The 21,572-nt window shown below is 33.6% G+C and overlaps 1 protein-coding gene across 3 annotated transcripts in view; it reads right to left on the bottom strand.

The window, feature by feature from the left end:
- The window catches only part of PIK3C3 (phosphatidylinositol 3-kinase catalytic subunit type 3), a 137,086-nt gene that overhangs the window by 22,228 nt on the left and 93,286 nt on the right, over window positions 1-21,572 (bottom strand). For 2 of the 3 annotated variants that reach the window (XM_072829415.1, XM_072829413.1), the window contains 3 exons: window positions 18,737-18,821; window positions 13,839-13,913; window positions 524-692 (listed from right to left, as the gene is read on the bottom strand). In XM_072829415.1, coding sequence (XP_072685516.1) covers window positions 524-692; window positions 13,839-13,913; window positions 18,737-18,821 — 329 coding nt within the window. The other variant, XM_072829414.1, reaches the window with a different exon arrangement.

The following is a 21,572-nucleotide window of genomic DNA, read 5'->3' as shown; positions in this document are numbered from 1 at the left end:
TGATAATGTTGCTACAGAATAAAAATGAATGGATTAGTATCACTTTAAACCAGCTAAATGCTTCATTCTTTGATAAAGAAGAAGGAAATGAGCTTGGGAGACGGAAAAGAACTTAATATCGTGATTATAATCCTTCAAGACTGGCTTCAGGGAGATGTGAATGGTTACGAAGCTGCTTAATCTTTTCTCTCTCCCAGCACTGGCAAAGCACACAGAACATATTTTATTAAAATGATTTTAACCCACTGATTTTGAAACCTCCATGTTCACCTAATCTTATATAATGCCAGCTTCCTATTTGGTGGGATTTAGTAATCATATAATTAGTGGGAAAGCAAGAAATTCTTTTTTCTTTTGCTATCAGACTGTTCATCAAAATAAACATTAAATGTGCATTAAGAAATACTGTTCCCTGTGTCATTCTGGAAAAGAGTGATGCTAAAGAATGTATACATTTAAACAACTCTTCTTGCTCTACAAAATGAAATTATCAAAATTCTTTACATCAAGCAAATTAACTTACCTTCGAAGGTGAAGAAAAGCTGTGTAACACTGTTTGCGGAACTCTTGGTACTGCTCACTCTGGGTGCCCCCCATTCCTTCTACCATTTCTTTATTCAGCTTCATTGGAGGAGGAAGAGGCTTTGGATCGCGACCCAAAATATATCCGAAGTCTATGTGGAAAAGTTTGCCTGGATGTTGATGAGAAACTCATTTGTTTCCAGAATTATCTTTAAAAACTAAGACGGGGATAGGTCATATAATTGGCATAAGCAGTCTCCATAAAAAATAGTAATTCATGATGAAGTCTATTAAATTGTTTAATCATCTAACTCAGGCTTGGGAGTGATCTTCAGAGTATACTACAGTTCATTTTAACTTACATTTATTCAGATGAAACTGCAGTTAAAATAATCTCAGAGTAATATTAATTTATATTCCACTTTCAGATCTCCAGAATCAAAGACAGCTGGAGGCTAGATAACTTTTTAAGGTATTAGCAGAAATTAGTATCTTATAGCAAATTTCTCATGCTAAAAGTTTACACAAACTCCATTCAAAAGCAGAAGATCTTGTCTTTTAAGTATTCCTGAGATGAATCCTTTAACTTATCACTATTCCCCTTGCCAAAACAAAATCCCCCAAATTTCAAATTACATTCTTAGCTTCATCTGAACCACTTTCAACTAATCCATGTTACTCAGTAGCTTCAGAGTAGGAAGTCACAATATTTATGTCTGTCGAGAGCTGAAGACAGCTGCAGTGCTATGACAACAAACCCTAGGACAGTTACCTAAACTCATAGACAAGATAGGTAAGAATGTGACTGATCATTCACTTTAGAGAATGATTCACCATTGAATTCATAAAGCATCTTCTGACTTACAAGTAGTATAAAAAAGTCATACATTTTAACAAAAAAAGTAGCCGCCAGGATCCCACAACCCAAGTTCCCCCCAAAGAAGACATTTATGCTCATTTTATGTACTGCTGTATCCCCAGCCTCAGAATAGTTTCTGGCAGTCAGTAAGCACTCACTATCAAATGAAGAAATTAATTCATTTAAAAAGCTATCCAAAAATCTCCCTAGTGCAATCTGCCCACTCTTGTTTGTCTTAGAATATATAACCTGTTTTATGTGAAAACCTATCCTTCACCATTGTATTTGGGAAGCTTAGGTACCCCAACCCATCATCCCCTTCAAGGGCAGCAGCCAAAAACTTTCCTTCTTCAAGTACATGTATTGACTTTGGATATACTTTTGCCATCTTGTAAAATATTTTTATACATCAATTCTATCCACTAACACATTAACTAAAACCTCTACTCTTTCTCTGAGCATTATTACTGTTACTTGTAAATGTTATCCTCCAACATTTAGTCACTGTTGGAAATATAAAACAATGATGGGCACAGAACTGACTCTAGATGTGGCCCTGGAGTCCCAAGTGAACAGTAATGTATGGCGGGCCCTCTGAGTCAGCAGTGTAACTGCTCTTGAGTACAACTGACACCTTGTTTCACTTGATCAGGTATCAGGAAACAGTCTAAATGTCTACTGTTACGGCAATTATTTCCAACTAAGCTATAGAGGAGTGTGTCAAGCAAAATAACTAAAAAACTTCGTTTAAGTCAAGAATAGTTACATCCATAGCCTTGTCCCATTTTAGAAGCTATGTCCCTAAGAGGAAAAAATCATTTTAGTCTGAATGCAAAACCAAATCAAGCTATTTAATATCTAATGACCAGATCTCTTAAAGATACTTACAAATGTTTAACTTCAATACTTCAATCACCATTTTTTAAAAAAATTAAAATGCTGAACTCTGTTCAAAAATAAACATTAATAACTACCATTTTAAAGATGTTTAAAATATACTGAACTGGTATTTACGTCTCTTATATCTGAGATCACAAGTGCGAGGAATTAAAGGGATAAGCAGTCTTATTATTTGCCACTCCTCCCAGGCATTGTTCTTACAATGAAAAACTAAATAATACAGTAAGTTGGAAATCCTATACAACTGTGAAAATGAGAAAGAACTTCAGATTGTCAAGGCCAGATAATTTTAAAAGTCCAAATTTAAGGAAAATTTAAGGCAATAATGATATTAAATTTAAGTAAAATTCAAAGTAGATACTGGTACTGTTTTCAAACAACAGCAAAGAAAACTACACTGAAAATTGTCTGGAGTAGACAGTGGACATTGTACTACATCTATGATATAAAGTTCATATGAAAAGAGAAACAACAGCTTACACATGAATGAGTATCCAAAGGTTTAAACACTATCATCATCTGGTTATAGAATAAGTGGCCATTATCAATGTAACCACTCTACTGAAAACCAGTTTTCCATTTATCCACATCATCTCCTTGTCTTTTTTTTTTTTTAAAGCTTATACCAGGATTAAAATGTTCTGTTCAAATTGGAAAACTGATGGAAGTCTCTAAAGAACTTTTTAAACGAATGTGTATATCAAGTAGAGTAAATGACAGCTGGGGGAGGTGAGGGATAAAGAATTATAATTAGATATAGAGAGCAAGGAACCAGAAGAGAATTGAAAAAGGGCTTTGTCAACCCCCAACCTCAAACCCTCCTCCACCCCAGCCTTGCTCTCAAAATAAAAAGTAACAGCTTAGTGAAATGGTTTCTCTAGCTCACACCAGGGCAACCTACATCAGCATCCATCTGGTAAAGAGTTACTAGTGAGGCTCCTACCCCACCTATTCATATCAAAACACTTCAGCCAAGTGTGTAATGAAACTATTTCTTCATTTAGCTTTCTCCCCCAGGTTAAACTCTTCCTGAACCATTTAGTCTTATAATCAAGAATCTTGCTTTATTTTTGTATAGTACTGAAACCTAGGATAAGGCCTAGCATTCAGAAGCACTTAGTTGGACTATTTTGCACTATTCTGATAACCACTGTTATCTCAAATTCACATTTACAGCTTAGACTTTAAAAACATTAATACAAGAAATTTCCTTCTAGAAAACAGTTCTTATGGGAAGTTGTTTTGTTTTAAAATTTTTGTATGTTTATTTCCATGAAGATCTATAATAAAATTACCAGATGCTGAGTCTGGATCACCTAGATCCTTATTACTTAGTACTACCTTGTGATTTCAGTGTTTTGGACTGGGTTAGTATTAAACAACAAGGCTACTTCAATTACTTCAGGCTAACACTAACAGAAGCACAATTGGTTATACCTTGAAATTACATGACAACATCCTGAACAAATGAAGGTTATAAAGTAGTTCAAGTAGAGAAAAGTAGTTTAAGAATATTCACATGGGATATATTAATTAACAGCACTCTGAACCCATACTATACTATCTATACCATACTCATACTACAAATGACAATTTCGTGTCAATATTATTTCATCTGTCACGTTAATGTTGTTGGATTACATTTTGCTAATCTGTAACATGATTTAATTCATAAACCTGTTTTTACTTTATAGTTATAGAAGAGTAGATGCATAAGAAGTCAACATCAGGTTTTATATTATATATACTTAAGATTATAAAATGTAACGTCAATACAATGGATCTCACTTCTATTTAAAACAATTCTGTGTATTACTCATGATTGAAAAACACCATTTCAGAATTCCAAAATGGGCTTCACAGGTCCCTAGCCACAATAAAATTGATTTTGGGGGGAAATCCATAGACTCCACCAAATTCCCCAGGGAAAGTCCATGATTCCAAAAAAGATGAGAAACAATTTTTAGAATAAGGAGTTTGATAACTGTAGTGCTTACAAGGGAAGCATTGTCTCCTAATTCTTTAAAAGTTCAAGGGAGTATAAAATCACTGAATTTTCCATGAGTTGGTAAAAAGTCCCTAATCAAATTCTGTTAAGGATTTCACTGACTTCAACAATACATGTATTCTCTGTTCAGCTAAGCTAAGCACTTCATTTTGTGCTTTACTCTCACTCTAAGGTCCCACTTGTTAGACGAATACCATTCTACTCTTCAAGAGGAAAAGAGATGAGAAGCTTACAATATTATAGGTAGAGGTAAACTTTCCTTGGTTTTGTTTAATTCTTTAAATAATTTTTTGTTTTGGGGCACCTGGGTGGCTCGGTCAGTTAAGCATCTGACTCTTGGTTTTGGCTCAGGCCATGATCTCAGGGTCATGGGATCCAGCTCCATGTTGGGCTTTGTGCTCAGTGGGGAGTCTGCTTGACAATTCTCTCCCCCTGTCCCTCCCCCAACTCGTACAAGCCCTCTCTCTGTGAAATAAATGAATCTTCAAAACAAAATGTTTTGTTTCATTACCAATATATGTTTCTAATGATACATAGCACTTGAGCAGATAACCTATCTGACCCATCTTTGATTCAAAACTGATTTTTAAAAATAAATCATACTATCCTACTATCAAACTGTATCAGCCATCATACATGCCTTACTTAATGGGCTCCATCCTTTAATAGGAAACTTAGCTCCACTTTTCTCCATTTCACTACACCCATTACTGGAATTCCAATGTCAGCTCTGCATCATTGCTTGCAAATGGAGAGTATATTTCTAACCTTCTTGTAAGAAAACTCTCAAAGAACAGGATTACTCCTTAATTCTAAGGCATAAAAGATTCAATATCTAACAATGAAACCATTATTATGTTTTGCAAGTTCAAAGAGTCATGTATTCTGAAAAGAGGCTATTAATGTTTTAAGAAAATTCATCCGCGTTGATACCAAACGGAATGGTTCTTTAAAAGTTAATGTCTAAAATGAAACTTGTAATGATTTAAAACATGCACTTCATGAAATAAAAAAATGCTTAATCAAGATATTCAGGAGGTATGGGCTTATTCAAATCTATTAACAAATCTATTAACAGTCAAGAGTTAAAGTGTACATAAAACAAACTGAATGCTGGTTGTAATTGCCTTTTGTCCCTGACTTGCAGTACAAAGGGAATAAGAGGTGCTAATTAAATTTTCTTGTCATTTGAGTAAGTGACATTAACTTATCTCTAAAATTGTAGTCCAGAGTGTAGTTCTTGGGTTAAAGAGAATAGACACTGCTGAAGTAAATAGTATTTCATAGTAGAGGTTATTTTTTTTAATTTCCCTTTGTCTATCTAATAATTATATATGACCAACCTCAAAGCTGTACTTACTACATTTTTTTACACCTAAGCTTAATTCTTCTCTTTGACTCTCTTTTCTCCATAATACACTCTATTTTTTGGAAAATCCCACACAATCCAAAATTCAAATATTCTTCCCTGCCACTCTACTCTACTCTATTAACTTAAGTTTCCCACTCTTCAGTTTCTTTGCAAACAACCTGACATTTTACTATTTTTCCACAAAATGCCTGTGTTACATAAATGTTGTATTTTTCTTATGTTTTCTTATGTGGATATTGAAGTTGTCCTACCATGAAACCTAGAAACAGAGAAGATGGGGAACAACTACTTATTGATACAATGGAACCTCTATTTTTGGAATTAAAAATACTCCCTAAGATACACTCCCAATGCTCCCAATACTTATTAGTTAGTTAAGCCTTAGAATATACTTGGTTAAAGCTATTTTCACTTATAGCTAAAAGCACAGTAACAAAATGTTTTTCAGTAATAATTTTTGAGTAATGAAGAACAGTAAGACATACCTAATTATAGACTAGTATAGACATTCCAATTATCTGCTAAATATTTCATATAATTTTTTTCACATTCAACTGTTAAGATCTTAGGTTTCTTAAGAATAGGCACAAAAGAAAGCTAACTAATGAAAAGGAGGCAAACCACATTTTAGTATATGCGATTCTATGGTCCATTTCTATTCTAGAAAAACACATTTTTAAATCTTCTATGTTTTCATTTTTCCTACAATCATTAAAGCCAATGTAGGTTTTGTTCCTTTAAGTATTCTTTTCTTCTGGAGAACTATTTTAATGTCTAAAGCAGAACAGAAACCCTTTGAAGATAAACAACAACAAAAAAAATGGCCTTTGATAATGAATTCTCAAACTTTTTGTCTCAGGGACCTTTTATACTCTTAAAAACCAGTAAAGATCCAACATAAGCCTTAGTTGGGCTACCTCTATTGATATTTACTGCATTTAAAATGAAAACTGAGACCTTTTAGAGATATGAATCTAAAAATAATAAATCAACAAAATTAAAACATTTTTTTCCTGATTAATAACTATTTTCTTTTTTTTTTTTAATAACTATTTTCTAATACAAAAAAAAAGAACTGGTGAGATGAGTGGCACTCCTTAGATTTTTCAAATCTCTTTAATGTCTGGCTTAATAGACAGCTGGATTCTCATATTTGCTCTATTTATTATGATATATTGTTTTAAGTAAGAGAATCTTGCCTCCAAATAGATAAGGACTTTTAAGAAGGAAGGACAATTTTAATAATCTTTTCAAGTAATTATGGGTAGTTTTCTTTGCTACAGAAATAAATTCTCAAACCCTATCATATGTACTGAATCAGAAATTGAGCCTGAGGCCCAGCAATCTGTATTAACTTGCTCTCTAGATGATACTGATATAAGCCAAAGCTTGAGGACTTCTCACAGACTTTTTTACTGACAAACAGAACTCTCAACTGCAGTTAGGTCACTGCAGGGGGGGCAGGGCGGGGGGGGGGGGGAACGGGGGACAGACACTGGCAAAGTGAATCATCTCAATGAATTAAAACTCATATTCAATACTAATAGTTACAGTTTCCCTGTGTTGTACAACCTCATTACTTTAAAATTTGACACATTTTTTGTTCAAAGGGTCACTATAAAAATGTAGTAATTTTTTACTAATCTAATTTATGGTTGCTAGTCCATGGTGGAACTTGAATGCTTTAAAGTATATCAAAATCTAATTCCTTCCAAAATTATTTATTGCAAAAGAAAACAAATACAGTGTCTACTCAGCTTTAAGAAATAGGTCACCTGATAAGAAAACTTAAAAAAAAAAAAAGTAGTATCCAATCTAGTTTTACTACAATAATTGAATTAAGCTTTGCCATATAAAAGGTGATACAAAAGGACGTAAACTGATTTGTCTCTACAATGTGACCTTAAACTAATCCAACCAACCTATATATTACTTGCAAAGGCACTGTTTATTTCAGCTTCTGAGTATTTTTACCAGAATGTGTGCTTTTTTTCCACTTGTCTGAAACCCATAGAAACCCATACATTCTTCATGACTCAAACTAAGTTACTTTCTCCATGAAGTAAGTAATTTCCAGCTCCTTAGGCACAAAGAGTAGATAGCACTTTATCATTTTTTCATTACTTCTAATGAAAATAAATAATGTTTTTTAAAACAAACTTAAAAAAAAAAAAAAAGAAAACCTGAACCCTTTATAGAAACTATTAACATTTTCTTTATGGTAGGTTTCAGTAAACATAAGAAGACTGACTTTCTGATACTGAATATTCAAGAAACTTTCAAAAGCTCAGATTTTAAATAATGTCTAAAAAAAAAACTATTCACATGAAGGTAAGTCCTTCTCATTACCTAAGCATCTACAGTAATGATTAATAAAGACTAAAAAAGTATTTATGGATTAAAAGGGGTGGTCTTATGTGCCTGGTTCTCTTTTGCATACATCAATTGAGAAAAACCAATCAAACTGGCAAATAATACTAACATTCACGGTCTATAGGAAAAATAAATTTAGGTAGGAAACATTTTTCTAGAAAAGCTAAAGATGGGTGAAAATAACATGAAAAACTTAGTTCATTTATTCCTTTTAAAAGATTTACTGGGTGCCTAATAATTGCATAAAACTTTTTATGCTCCCTTTTCTCAAGTTCCAGGGAATAAATAAATACAGAAAGTTAATCTATAAGTTATATTTTAGAGTATATTTTACCTACCAAACTAATTAACTTAAATACAGATAGCTTAGGAAGCATCACCATTTGAATAGTAAATAAATTCTATTTTAGATTTTGAACTACTGTGCTTCCCCGAGGAAAAAAGAAACATGTTTCTTTTCAAAATATCAAGTTTAGGGATCCCTGGGTGGCGCAGCGGTTTGGCGCCTGCCTTTGGCCCAGGGTGCGATCCTGGAGACCCAGGATCGAATCCCACATCAGGCTCCCGGTGCATGGAGCCTGCTTCTCCCTCTGCCTATGTCTCTGCCTCTCTCTCTGTATGACTATCATAAATAAAATAAAAATTAAAAAAAATATATCAAGTTTACTTTAAAATACAGTAAGAATAAGATGAAATCAATAATCAAATTGACTGTGTCTCTTTTATAAGCTTTCTTATACTGGGGGATCTGGGGCACTCGGTAGGTTAAGCATCCAACTCTTGATTTCAGCTCAGGTCATGATCTCAGGGTGATGAGATTAAGCCTTACGTCAGGGTTCCACACTAGGCCTGGAGCCTACTTAAGATTCTGTTTCCCTCTCTCTTTCCCTCTGCCTGACCCCACCTCAAAAATAAATTAATTAATAAATTAATTAATAAACCTTCTTATACTACTAAAATAAAGAGCCACTTGAGACAAAAGGGAATTTCTGAAATGTGTTATTTTTTATGTCTAAAACCATGATTTCAAAAAAAACCTACATAAGCCAAAAAAGGAAAGCATTCTTAGTTTCTGGTAGTAAAACAAAACAACCATAACAGTTAGCCAGCCTTAAGGAATGTTTACTATATGCTCAGTACATACAAAAACTCTACCATATTATCTCATTCAACCTTCACACTATCACAAGAGAGGTTCGGTTATTATCTGCACAGTCAGAAAAGAGACTGAGTCACAGATATAAACAACTTACCCAAAATTACCCAATGGTGGAGGGGAAACTTAAACCCAAAAATTTTTACTTTAGAGCCTGAATATTAACTCCTATATGAGGCTGTTCCTCAGAACTAAACAAGGAAGTGAATTTCACATAAAATTAAAGAATGATACAGAAAAGTGCCCAATTATGATAACAATGACTTTCTCAACTTCAAGCTTTCTGACAAAAGGTTCAAACAGTATTTATTACTCTAAAGTGCTATAAGACAGATAAAAAGCCACCACTCGGGGTCCCTGGGTGGTGCAGCAGTTTGGCGCCTGCCTTTGGCCCAGGGCGCGATCCTGGAGACCCGGGATCGAATCCTACGTCGGGCTCCCTGCATGGAGCCTGCTTCTCCCTCTGCCTGTGTCTCTGTCTCTCTCTCTCTGTGACTATCATGAATAAATAAATAAAATCTTTAAAAAAAAAAAAAGCCACCACTCTTCTAACTACAAAAAATGGACAACTCCATATTTGTAAGAACCATCCTTAGGACCTATACAGAACTTTCCCATTACTAGAGACACCTAGCTTCTTGTTTTCATGTGTGAATGTTTTTAAGTTACTTATAAACTAATATTAAATGTTCACCCTATTGTAAAGTCTGTATATCATAAACAATAGTTTTTCACTTATACTGGTCCTTTTTTTTCCTGAAATTTTAAAAAATAGAAACAAAAACAAAACACTTCCCCTAGAACTGAGATAAACTCAAATCATGTTCCATTTGAGCCCTTCCACAATTGAATTACCCTGGATAAACTTGTAAAAGTCTCCTCAACAAAATAAAAGTAAGTAAGTAAGTAAGTAAGTAAGTAAATAAATAAATAAATAAATAAATGCAAACTTCCTCAAAGGACACCAACTCTGAAAAAAAAATTGCATGTTTTCCAATCCCATTCTAGAGCTTAAATTTTTAATGTCTTGCCCAGAAAATGCTATATCACTACATTAATAAGTGAAACACCATTCACTCCAAATCTGCTTCAGGAAAACAATGTTATAAGTGATCACATGGCAATACACTGACAAAGGAATTTCCTGACTTTCACATTTATGGTGGATACACATTGCCCTCTGGTGGACAAGCTGAGGATACTTCCACCAAGCTGAAGTATCTACAGCTCAATAAATACTGGCAAAAGTTTCTGGGAAATCTGGAATCGAGACTTCTATTTTGCACTTTTCCACACTATTGTTGTATACATTTTACAATTCTTTCTATGCAGTGAAACATTTTCCTTCACACACTCCTCAAATTATCAATCTAATTCTTTTGTGTCCCACCTAAATTTATAGGTAGAAGAATGTGTTGTGGGCAAATCCCCAAGAGATCCTCAATAAAATGAAATTTAGGTATCTTCTTCCTCTCTGTTCCATCTCACATACCTAGGAACTGGACATACAGGGAATGAGTGGAACTCTGATTACCATTCTAAACCACTTTCATCCCAAAGCAGAGTCATAAACACTAAATCTACTCAAACTGGCAAAACAGAAGACCAAAGGTATTTTACTTTGAAAAATGGGAGAAATGTTATTTATTATTAAGAAAATTGCTCCACTAAGACTGAGATTGGAATGTTATATAAACCAGTCTAAAATTTTAACATGTTATCGTCTGGGTTGAAGGCATAACAGATCCAAAATATACAACGGAAGGGCTTCATGATATTTGAGGCATTTTTAACTACAAATACTGAAGTGTATTTCCTGCAATGAACCTCATTCAAAAATCACTTTAAATATATAACAGTTGTCTATACTATACAAAGTCTAATTACACTGTACATAATATAACTTAAAACCTCTTTAAATATACTTTCATTTAAAAATAACTATAAACAAAAAATTAAAAAATAAATCATTATAAATTTTTAGAAGTTAAGGAATGCATTATACTTGTTTGTCTTCACATAATTGGTGTTTCCTTACATAATCTAATTTCATTCAAACTGAACTTGAAAATTAAAAACATTTATCCTAGTAAGACTTAAAATTATAACTGTATGACATAAATGGATGAAATAACTAAATAACTAGTTAAGAAAAAATAACTAAAAGGAATGTTTCAAAAGAAAGAGAATATATCTCTCACCTAGCAGTTTTAGATTTTTAAAAAGAATTTTGGAGCACCCTCTAGTGGAAAACTGGTGACAAGACACTTAAAACTTCCTGTTTCTGAAATTTTATATTTCCATTTCCATTTAGCCTGGACCACAGAAGTATATTAAATAGACTCCACTTTCCAAATCTTATTCTTAAAATATCCCTGGTCAACACACACATACACACATACGACAAAGCAATTTTCAAAGTCCAAAAGAAAAAGGTCTGTTACTTATCAATTTCAAAAGGAAAGACAAAATATGTGAAAATCACATTATAAATGTAATGCCACTCTATACAACGAACAATTCCATTGTAATTATAAAATGATTACAACACAAAAACAAATGGAATCACTTTGGTACTTTGATTCTTGTGGTTAAAAATTTAACTGAAGATGAAGAGTTAAGGAAGAATACGGGAAAACTTTTCCCAATTTACATTCTCTCTCCAAACACACTGTAATGTTTTATAAATATCCTTTGCTAAATTGGCAAATTTGGCAAGAAGCTCCATGGCATTCCTTGGTTCTCGTTACCAAAGGGACTGCCTGGCCTTGACACAGACAGACATGTTCCCACATGCAATTTCTACCACAGATAATTTTTCACACTAATTAAAACTGAATATATTAAATTCCAGATGATGTGAATTATTAGGGTTAAGTATATATTAATAATTAGACACATCTGATGTATTGTTACATTTGATGTGTTAAATTCTTGGTATCATAACCTGCAAGAATATTAACAAAACAAAAATGTTCTTACCTGAGAGACCATTTTAAGAGTAATTTCAAATCTATTTTCTGTGGAAGGCTAAAGAAATTTGAATTATTTAGCCCAGAGAAGAAAAGACTACACAGAGAGCAGAAATATTTACTCACTCATTAAGTTAATAGTGATTTACGAATCACTTTAGCTAGGTGTTGTTCAAGGCTCTGGAGGCATGGTAACAACCTGGATGGACAAGGCCTGTGCTCTCATGGAACCTGCATCCCGAATGGGAGGAGGTGATGATGATTAGAAGTCAACAAGCTTCACAGGGACCTAGATTTGTATCTGTTCTGTTCTTTTTAGTATTCCCTAAACCTAGAACAATACCTGACACATAGTAGGTGCTCAATAAATATTTGTTAAATTTTAAATTATCTGAAAAAGAGAGCTTTGGCTAGTAAAGAAAACAAAATAACAGAGTAATGGAGAAGGGTGGTATGGCAAGCATACCATTTCAGACCAGAGTTAGAAAAGGCTATTCTAAGGATATGTCACTTGAATTTAGATTGAATAACAAAGTTGGACATGCAACGATCTGAGATAAGAGCTTTCCAGAGAGAAAAACAAGGACATTTGCCTGAGGCAAGAGTGGTCTGACATTCACACATTCAAACTGGTCAGTGTGGGCAAGCCATAACTTTATCACAGTAAAGAGTTTGGATTTTATTCAAATAGTTGGGCAAAAGATGTTGATGGCTTCAAATGGGGTCAAAGCAGTGGAAATGAAGAGAGTTGAGTAACTTCAGAATCCATTTTGGAGAAGAGTAGACCAGATTCTGCTCATAGATTTGATATGTGAGATGACACCAAAAGTAGAATTAAAACTGACTCCTTGGTGGGGCTCCCTGGGTGGCTCAGTGATTTAGTGCCTGCCTTTGGCCCAGGGCGTGATCCTGGAGTCCTGGGATTGAGTCCAACATCAGGTTCCCTGCATGGAGCCTGCTTCTCCCTCGGCCTGTCTCTGCCTCTCTCTCTCTCTCTCTCATGAATAAATAAAATCTTAAAAAAAAAAAAAAAAAAAAAGACTCCTGAGCCTGGGGCTTGAACAACTGGATGGATGATGCTGCAATTTACTGAGATGGAAAAAATGAAGTGAGCAGCAGGTATTATTACACAGGTAGTGGAAGAAGGGAACAATTTTTATAACTGGCCACATAATTGGGATACCAAGTAAGTGGTAAGAAATGGACTGAAGTACACAGAGCTGTAAGTTTGGAAGTTGTTTGCTTAGAGATAGTGTTAAAGCCAAGGGGCTCAACAGTTAACAGGAAGAGGGGGATGAGAACGATTATTCCATGAAACTCCAAGGGGAAAAACAAATAAAGACGGGGTTAATGTGAGTTAAGTACGGTTTGGTAAGAGAAAGAACATTCTAATGCTCTAGCTGTACAGTAAGAGACTCGACTCCTTGCATACATTATGGGCTTTACATGAAAGGAGGCATTTTCAGAAGTAAGGGCGAGATGACCATCTGTAGTTACTACTAAAGTGATTCTTGTAAGGGATGGGAGTATCCTTCAAAGATACCATATAAAGGGACTTTTAAGACCTATACAATTTATCTTCACTTATGCAACTTGTTTTGTTACTAAACAGATTCCAGAGTAAACATCATTGGCATATAAAATGTATATACCTGCTAATAGCCATTATTTGTTACCTGTTTTTGTTAGCAAAAGGTTATCCAGGTGTCTGTCTCCAACTCCAAGTATGTATGTAATCACACAATATCCAGCTGCAAATAACAGTTCAGAAAAAGTAGTGAAAAACACATGCAAACCATATACAAATGAATATAAAAGAAGTCTGTGTTACTTTAATTTCAATTTGACTACTTTTTGGTTTCTCACTTAAATTCTCAAATGTGTTATCTTCTTTGAGTCAATGAAGAGTTTACCACTTAAAATTCAATATAAATTGCTATTTGCATGAGAAATAATAACCTGTAGAATTTTGTCAAATTATAAAAATCACTTATATCAAAAGTTAATTCAGGCTTCAGAAACCTTAACTATAACATGATTCTCCCACTTCTCATTTCAAATTGGACACTTGTTACAGATGACAGCAAAAAAAAAGAAGTATCTACAAAAATACACATAATGAAGCAAACTATCCCACAACCCTATTATCTATAAGATAACAAAAGTAAATGCAGGGTTTAAAAGAAAAATCTTTAGATAGAGAAACAATCATGAAGTACCAGCAGACAGAAAAACAACTGAATTCACGTTGAGTGGTAATAGCACTTAAGAAGTTCACAGCACAATCTTCTAAAGTATTAAGAAAAATTACATGAGCAGGGCTAGGGGCAGAGTCACTGGCTCTAGCTTTATTCTTTTATCTTTCTCTCCTAAAAAGTCTAGAAACCTGCCATGTGTTAAAAATGATCAAACAAAATTTAGCAAATGACACCTTTTTGAAGAGTACTTTTTTCCATTCTATTGCTCCTGTTAGTAACCTGACAAGAAATAATTTGCAAACTTACAATGACTACATCAGTATTTACAAAAACATGTTTATTTCAGTTACGATACAGACGAAAGACTGAACCACCTATTAATGACCACATTAATTTCACTGGGTTAATCTTTAATTATTAATCACAGTAACAACTTATTGAAGGTTACTTAGCTTGGCACATTGCATTCATCATCTCTAACCTTTGTAATAATGCTAGTTAAGTATTATAACTACCCTTCAAATGAAAACACCTCAGGCTCCATAAGTTAACAAGATTGTCCAAGGTCACTGAACTTGGATGTGAAACTAACTATGATCCTAAAGTCCTTGTTCATGCCACTTATGTACTGTATATAGGCCCTGTTCCCCAAAGTGGCTGTTTAGATAGAAGTAACACTCAACAAAATATTTAAGCTCAAATATATTTGTTTAGAAGAACTAATCATATTCTAATTGTAGATAAAATTCTATATTATATATATTTCAAAATATATCCATATATACAGATTATAGGAAAGCATACTATCATTCCAAAAAATGCTTCTACTAACAATTTCACTTAACTGTAACAAATCAGTTACTCTCAAAATACCTGTAGTGTGACAGGAACTTGTCATTTACCTATATACTGTCCTATCTGCTTCCTTAAAACAAAACCAGGATGTGGGGAGTGAGACTGTGCCTAGGAAAGAGAAGGTGCTTCCCAGCCTCGTCTGCACTTAGGCTTGGCCAGGGAACTATAGGCAAATGTAGTTTTGTAATCATTTTGAAAGATGGGGCAGACTGAGCTGGGGAGTGAGCCCTTTAGGTTATTTCCCCCAGGCTGGCTAGACTGCAAACATGAGGACTGCAAATTTGAGGACTCCATTGGCAACAGTCATTAACGACCACAGGGAAAAGGCCAAGAGAATCACAAAGATCTTGGCTGGCTCTAACCCCTGTAAGCATTTGAAATGACTGCAGTGGCATTGACACTGAGGAACTAGAGGTCATTGAAATAAATGATGAGCAAATACAGCTTGATGACCAAAACTGGGTATGTTCAATGGTCACTTCAATTGATGTTTTTTGAAGTCAAGCGAGATAGCATATGATCCCCTCTCTTTCACATTTATATAAATGGTGGAGATGTGAATTCAGGGTTAATCCTCAGAAGTTTTTAGGACACAGATAATAGATTCAGAACAGTCTGAGATGGCATAGAGTAGATCAGGGGATTTTTAGAGGAACCAAAGCTATTTGACTTCAGCAGAAATACTATACCTGTCAAAAGGATTCTGTCCATTAGTATTCTGACCCCATGTGAAATATAGAATATCGTCAAATTGGTTTTATAATGCAACTTTGATTTAAAGTAAAATACAGAGAAATATTAGACAACTAAACGACTTTCCCTTTACTTAGTAAAGATATGCGTGTAAGAATAATTAGTGTCCTCACATTTACTTGCATGATATAGACTTGACACCTTGCATAATCTGGAAAAAAATGTCACCATAACTATTATCACTTTCTTCTTACACTCTACCCAAAACTTAAAACTTTACTTTCTAAAACAAAAGTTACACATACATCTATATGATAATGTCCGACAATCAGATTCTAGGGCAAAGTGGCTAGCAGCTTATTAATCACTAACTCCTCTAATGAAAAATTCAATTGGCTTTCAACCTTCAATATAATGCTAGCCATTTTATATATAACCAATATAACAAACTCACTGAAATACAAGTGATTTTGTAACACAGCCTATTATAGACGGAAACAAAGGGCTATTCAAAATAAGATGAAGAGAAGGCCTGCCATCAAATCAATTATCAGGGATTTTATCAGGGAATAAATGTGTAATATTGGGGAACAAGAGAGGAACAAGATCCAATTTGAATTTAAGTGTCCAAGAGGTATAATTTAAATGGCTATTTTTTTACATGAAAAATCCAGTCACATTTTCATTAGGTCTTGGAAAAAAATGGAACATTATATAAAAAGTGATTTTATTAAAATTTTCAAATTGTAGTCAATATTCATAAATGATTTATGTGTGTACATATTTCAACTAGAAAAAGTTAGCATTCCTTTATTAAATAGACTTACAATGTAAAAAAGTTTACAGTAACTAAAAGTTCAGTGAAAGACACAAAATAATTAATTGTTGGAGGGCATTTGAAATATTTCATATAACAAGATATTGTGAACTAGGATAAAGATAAAACCCACAAACATCCTTTAACACCCTTTTTTATTCAAGGTGGGAACTAAAGTCCCTCCCTTTGGATCCAGGCAGGGAGGATCTGCTTTGACCAAAAGAGTATGATAGAAATGACAAATGAACAGCTTTCCAGTCCAGGCCTTCAGAAACCAATAATTTCTATTTCCGTCTCTTAGAATATTGGAACCCAGCTCTGAGATGCCCAAGCCACAGAAAGGCCATATACAGGAGACCTGGTTGACAAGCTTTGTTATAAAAGACAGTATGAGGTGTCATGTGAGCGATCTTAGATGTCCATCTTTAGATGATATGTAATTTTTTCAGAATGTAGAAAACAGTTGAAGGTCTGAAAAAACATGAAAGGAGAAAAAGGGTAAAAGGAAAGAAGAAAAGAATGAAAATAAGGCAGGGAGGAGAGAAAGACAAGAAAAATACAGAGTGTGAGAGCAAGGGGAAGTAAAAGAAAGTACATTTTCTCCGGAATGTTTCAATCAATTTTTTTTTTTAGTTCTTAAATCTACACTGTATGTGGTCATTTTTATGGATAAACATAGTTACATGTAATACATGTTATATTCTTTCAGTAAAAAATAAGGTAAAAACTCTAAAGGATTTTAATATACACATACATATTTTATTTTCATAATTTTAAAGTTCTCAGGAATATTACATTTTCTTTACACTTTCAGCAAAAAGTGCATCATCAAGTATAAATTTGGTAAGAAACTATGTTGTCTAAAATAATCTGGAATACAACCTCACAGGAACATTGTGAAAAATTTTTTAATGTCATGTATAAGAAGCAGTTTATAAGACATAAAATGATATGAAAGTTTAAATACAATTGTTCTATGTCTATAAAGCCCCTTATTTGCTTCTCCCTAACTTAAGTAATACATACAAATGGGAACAGAAGCATAAAACTTACATAAATAAGAATAACTTATTACATACTATATCCCATCCAGGGCTCAATTCTAGTGTTAACTCCTTTATTAACCCTCCCTTAAACAATATAGTTATTAAAAACAAACAAAGCAAAAACAAAAAACAAAAATAGAACCTCTTAAAATTTAAAAATAATCCTCTAGAATACAAACTTCATGAGGATAGGTAGGCATTAAGTAGTCAAAACATATGAATTCCTATGGCATTCTACCACTCACTTATTTCCAAGAAGGGATCATAAAATAAAATACCATAAGAGGCATCCTCCTAACACAGTTCTTAAGATTTATCTAAAGCATAATTATTGGCAGACTTTTCCCAGAGTCTACTTAATTGTACTTACTCAAACATAAGGAAAATCTAGGGGAAAATTAACAGCTTCCAAGAAGAGATAACTTGTAATTATAACACAGTTAAGTGATTACAAAGATACACTCATTAAAGACTAAATAGAATTTATACCTGTTACCACTCTTATGTCAAAACATTAGTGACTTCTTTTATCAGGATTTTATATCTTTTAATCATCTTCTTATAGAGCATATAAATCTGCTATGATCTGAATATCTGTCCTCCCAAAATTCACATGTTGAAATCCTACCACCCAATGTGATGATATTAGGTGCTTACATCATGAGGGTAGACGCTTCATGAATGGGCTTAGTGCTCTAAAAAATGAGAGTCCATGGAGCTTCCTAGCCCATTTGGACAGATGAAAATACAACAAAAAAAAGGGCCCTTACCTGACCATGTTGGTACCTTATCTTGGACTTGCAGTCTATAAGTCACCCTCTGGTATTTTGTTAGAGCAGCCCAAAAGGACTAAGATAAAATCCTACAATGTGCTAACTGTAAATCTGTATGAATATGGCAACATTGGGATAGCCTATTTCCTTCAGTCCAATGTGTCAGTGGAAAGTACAGCTTGAAAAACTTACCACAGCTTTTAACATACGTGTCCATAACTTCAGCACTGATCCCATTTGGCCCATTCTCACTTGGTGCATATTTTCTAAAGAAGTTCTGAAAAGATATAATTTACATGTTTACAAATTCAATACAATCCTTAAACAAATCAGACATTTTGAAATCATAAGAAATGACCAAGTGTCTAAAGTTTAGTCAATAATTATAAAATGTGGACTTTAAAAAGCATAGTCCGAGAATCAGTCAGTCTTATTACTATGCTTACAGTTAAGATAAAAAAAAAAAAGTATACTACTTTTATACTTTAGGGAAAACATTACATAAAATAAAATAAATTTACTGCTATTTCTCTATGCTCAATCTATCACTTTTTTACCTTTCTTCTGAATGTAAACAATGAGGGATTTGTTTTGGATCATTCTCCTTAAAGTGAACATGATTTATTAAAATTATCTTTTAAGTATAGTTACTGTTACCATTAACAAACCTCCAGTTATAAAACAAATGAGTCAAGGGGATGGAAAGTACAGCACAGGAAATAGAGTCAATAATATTCTTAATAACTTTGTATGGTAACAGACAGTAACTAGATTTATGATGATTATTTTGTAATGTATATAATTGTCAAACACCTCAAAGTAAGTTAATATTGTATGTCAACTATACATCAATAAAAAAAAGCTCAATTAAATTGCATCCAAATTTATAAATTAATTGTAATACAAGTGCTAATAATTCTTAGGGGAAATTAATGGAAAGATAAATATAAGAGAGATGTGAACTGAACAAAAGAATTACAGGGGAAAAATGAGTGCACTAGAGTATCCAAAGAGTCTGGAAACAGTGGGGAAAACAGTGTTTTCTTTTGTTTTTGACTACCAACTGGAACTATTACCTTACATATTAGATTTAGTTAAAGAAAAACAGTATATCTTATTTGAAAATACAAGTTACATGCTGTTAAAAAAAAAAGTTCATCATGTTTCATCTTTTCTAAACATCCTGTAAGTTTGACAAGGAATCTATGCCTAGAATGTATAAAGAATTCCTATAAATCAATAAAAACCCAAAAGGAAAATGAACAAAAGCTGTAAAGAAGCACATCACAGAAGTAAATAGCCTATACATATATTTTTAAATTCTCAACCTTACGGGTAATTAGGGAAATGCAAACTAAACCACAACAAAATACCAAAATATAAAAAGTCTGATAATACAAAAAAAAATTTTAAAGTCTGACAATACCAAAATTATGCAAAGATGTATAGCGATGAGAAACAGTTTTTTCCAAAAACAATTATTTTGGAAAGCATTTTTTAATTATCTACTGAAGTTGAACATGAGAATAACCTATGACTCAGCAAAACTATTTACAGAGATCATACATGAAAACCAAATATCAGTATACAAACTGCCACTATACTTATTTTACCAAATCATAATTGCACAGAGCAACATAATAATTGACAACTCCATTACACAATTACTTTAGTTAGAAACTATGTTAAAACTCTACATACACTTTACATCATCTTCAGAACAATCCTAGAGGTAGGTATTATTATCCAGATTTTACAGATGCAGAAACTGAGACCTGAAGGGTATGTTAGTGGGTCAAGGCCTCCTACAAGTTTGATGTGTTAGATGGAATTACAGAATCAACATACGGTTGTACCACAGCTGACCCTTATTGAAGCAAAAGTATACACAGGAGGTTCAGCGTAGGAAAAATACACGGGCAAAGTCTGGAGAAACCCATGTGTAAGCCTTCTGGCTCTCTTTTCTAAGAAGATACACTAAGCCTATTTGCTATTTTTCACCAATAATTTAAAATAAAAAAGGCAGTAATGTGGGTGCAATGTTTCTGTCCAGGGAGGCCTTTGTTAGACACTCATCACTCAAAGTTTTACTGGAAGCTGGTCATATAGACGCCCTCTAGCAACTGCCAAAATTCTAGAGGGAAAGCAAGTTGTTTGCTATAAATTACACATCACAAACTATCTAGGCACATTGAACCATCTTTATGTAGGTTAGGGGACAGAGGATCAACACACTGAAGGCCAAGTTCCCAGGTATCAGTCAAAGGCTAACCTAGCAAGCAGGGCTTTCTAAAAGAAAGAGCTTCAAGTCAGCTATGTTAACTCTACCTTGCACAAAGGGTTAATAAGCTATTCAAGGTTTACAGTTGAAAAGCTATTTGAAAAAATTCAACCCCAGGCAGTTCAATGTTCTGAGCACAAGCTATTTTCTTTTCTTTTTCTTTTATTTTGCCATCTCCCTTCCCACCCACCTTCCCTCTGGTAACCATCTGTTTGTTTTCTATAGGTAAAGTCTGTTTTTTTTTTTAATTTGTTTCTTTTCCTTTGTTCACTTGTTTTGTTTCTTAAATTCTACATATGAATGAAATCATATGGTGTTTGTCCTTCTCTGACTGGCTTATTTTACTTATCATTGTATTTCTCTAGATCCATCCATGTTGTTGCAAACGGCAAGATTTCGTTCTTTTTTACAGTTAATTGGTTGAGTAATATTCCATTGCGCATGGTGTGTGTGTGTGTGTGTGTGTGTGTGTGTATCCCACCTCTTCTTTATCTATTATTCATCTATTGATAGACACTTGGGCTGCTTCCATAATTTAGCTATTGTAAATAATACTCCAATAAACAAAGGGGTGCATATATCCCTTCAATTTAGTGTTTTCGTATTATTTGGTTAAATACACAGTAGTGTAATTATTGGATCATAGGGTAGTTTTAATTTTCTGAGGAACCTCCATACTGTCTTCCACAGTGGCTGCACCAGTTTGCATTCTCACCAACAGTGTTTGAGGGCTCCGTTTTCTCTAAT

Source organism: Canis lupus, chromosome 6, assembly GCF_048164855.1.
Source record: "Canis lupus baileyi chromosome 6, mCanLup2.hap1, whole genome shotgun sequence".
In the NCBI taxonomy this organism is placed as follows: Eukaryota; Metazoa; Chordata; class Mammalia; order Carnivora; family Canidae; genus Canis; species Canis lupus.
Note: the sequence above shows the minus strand (reverse complement) of the source record. Positions and strands in the feature narration are given on the sequence as shown.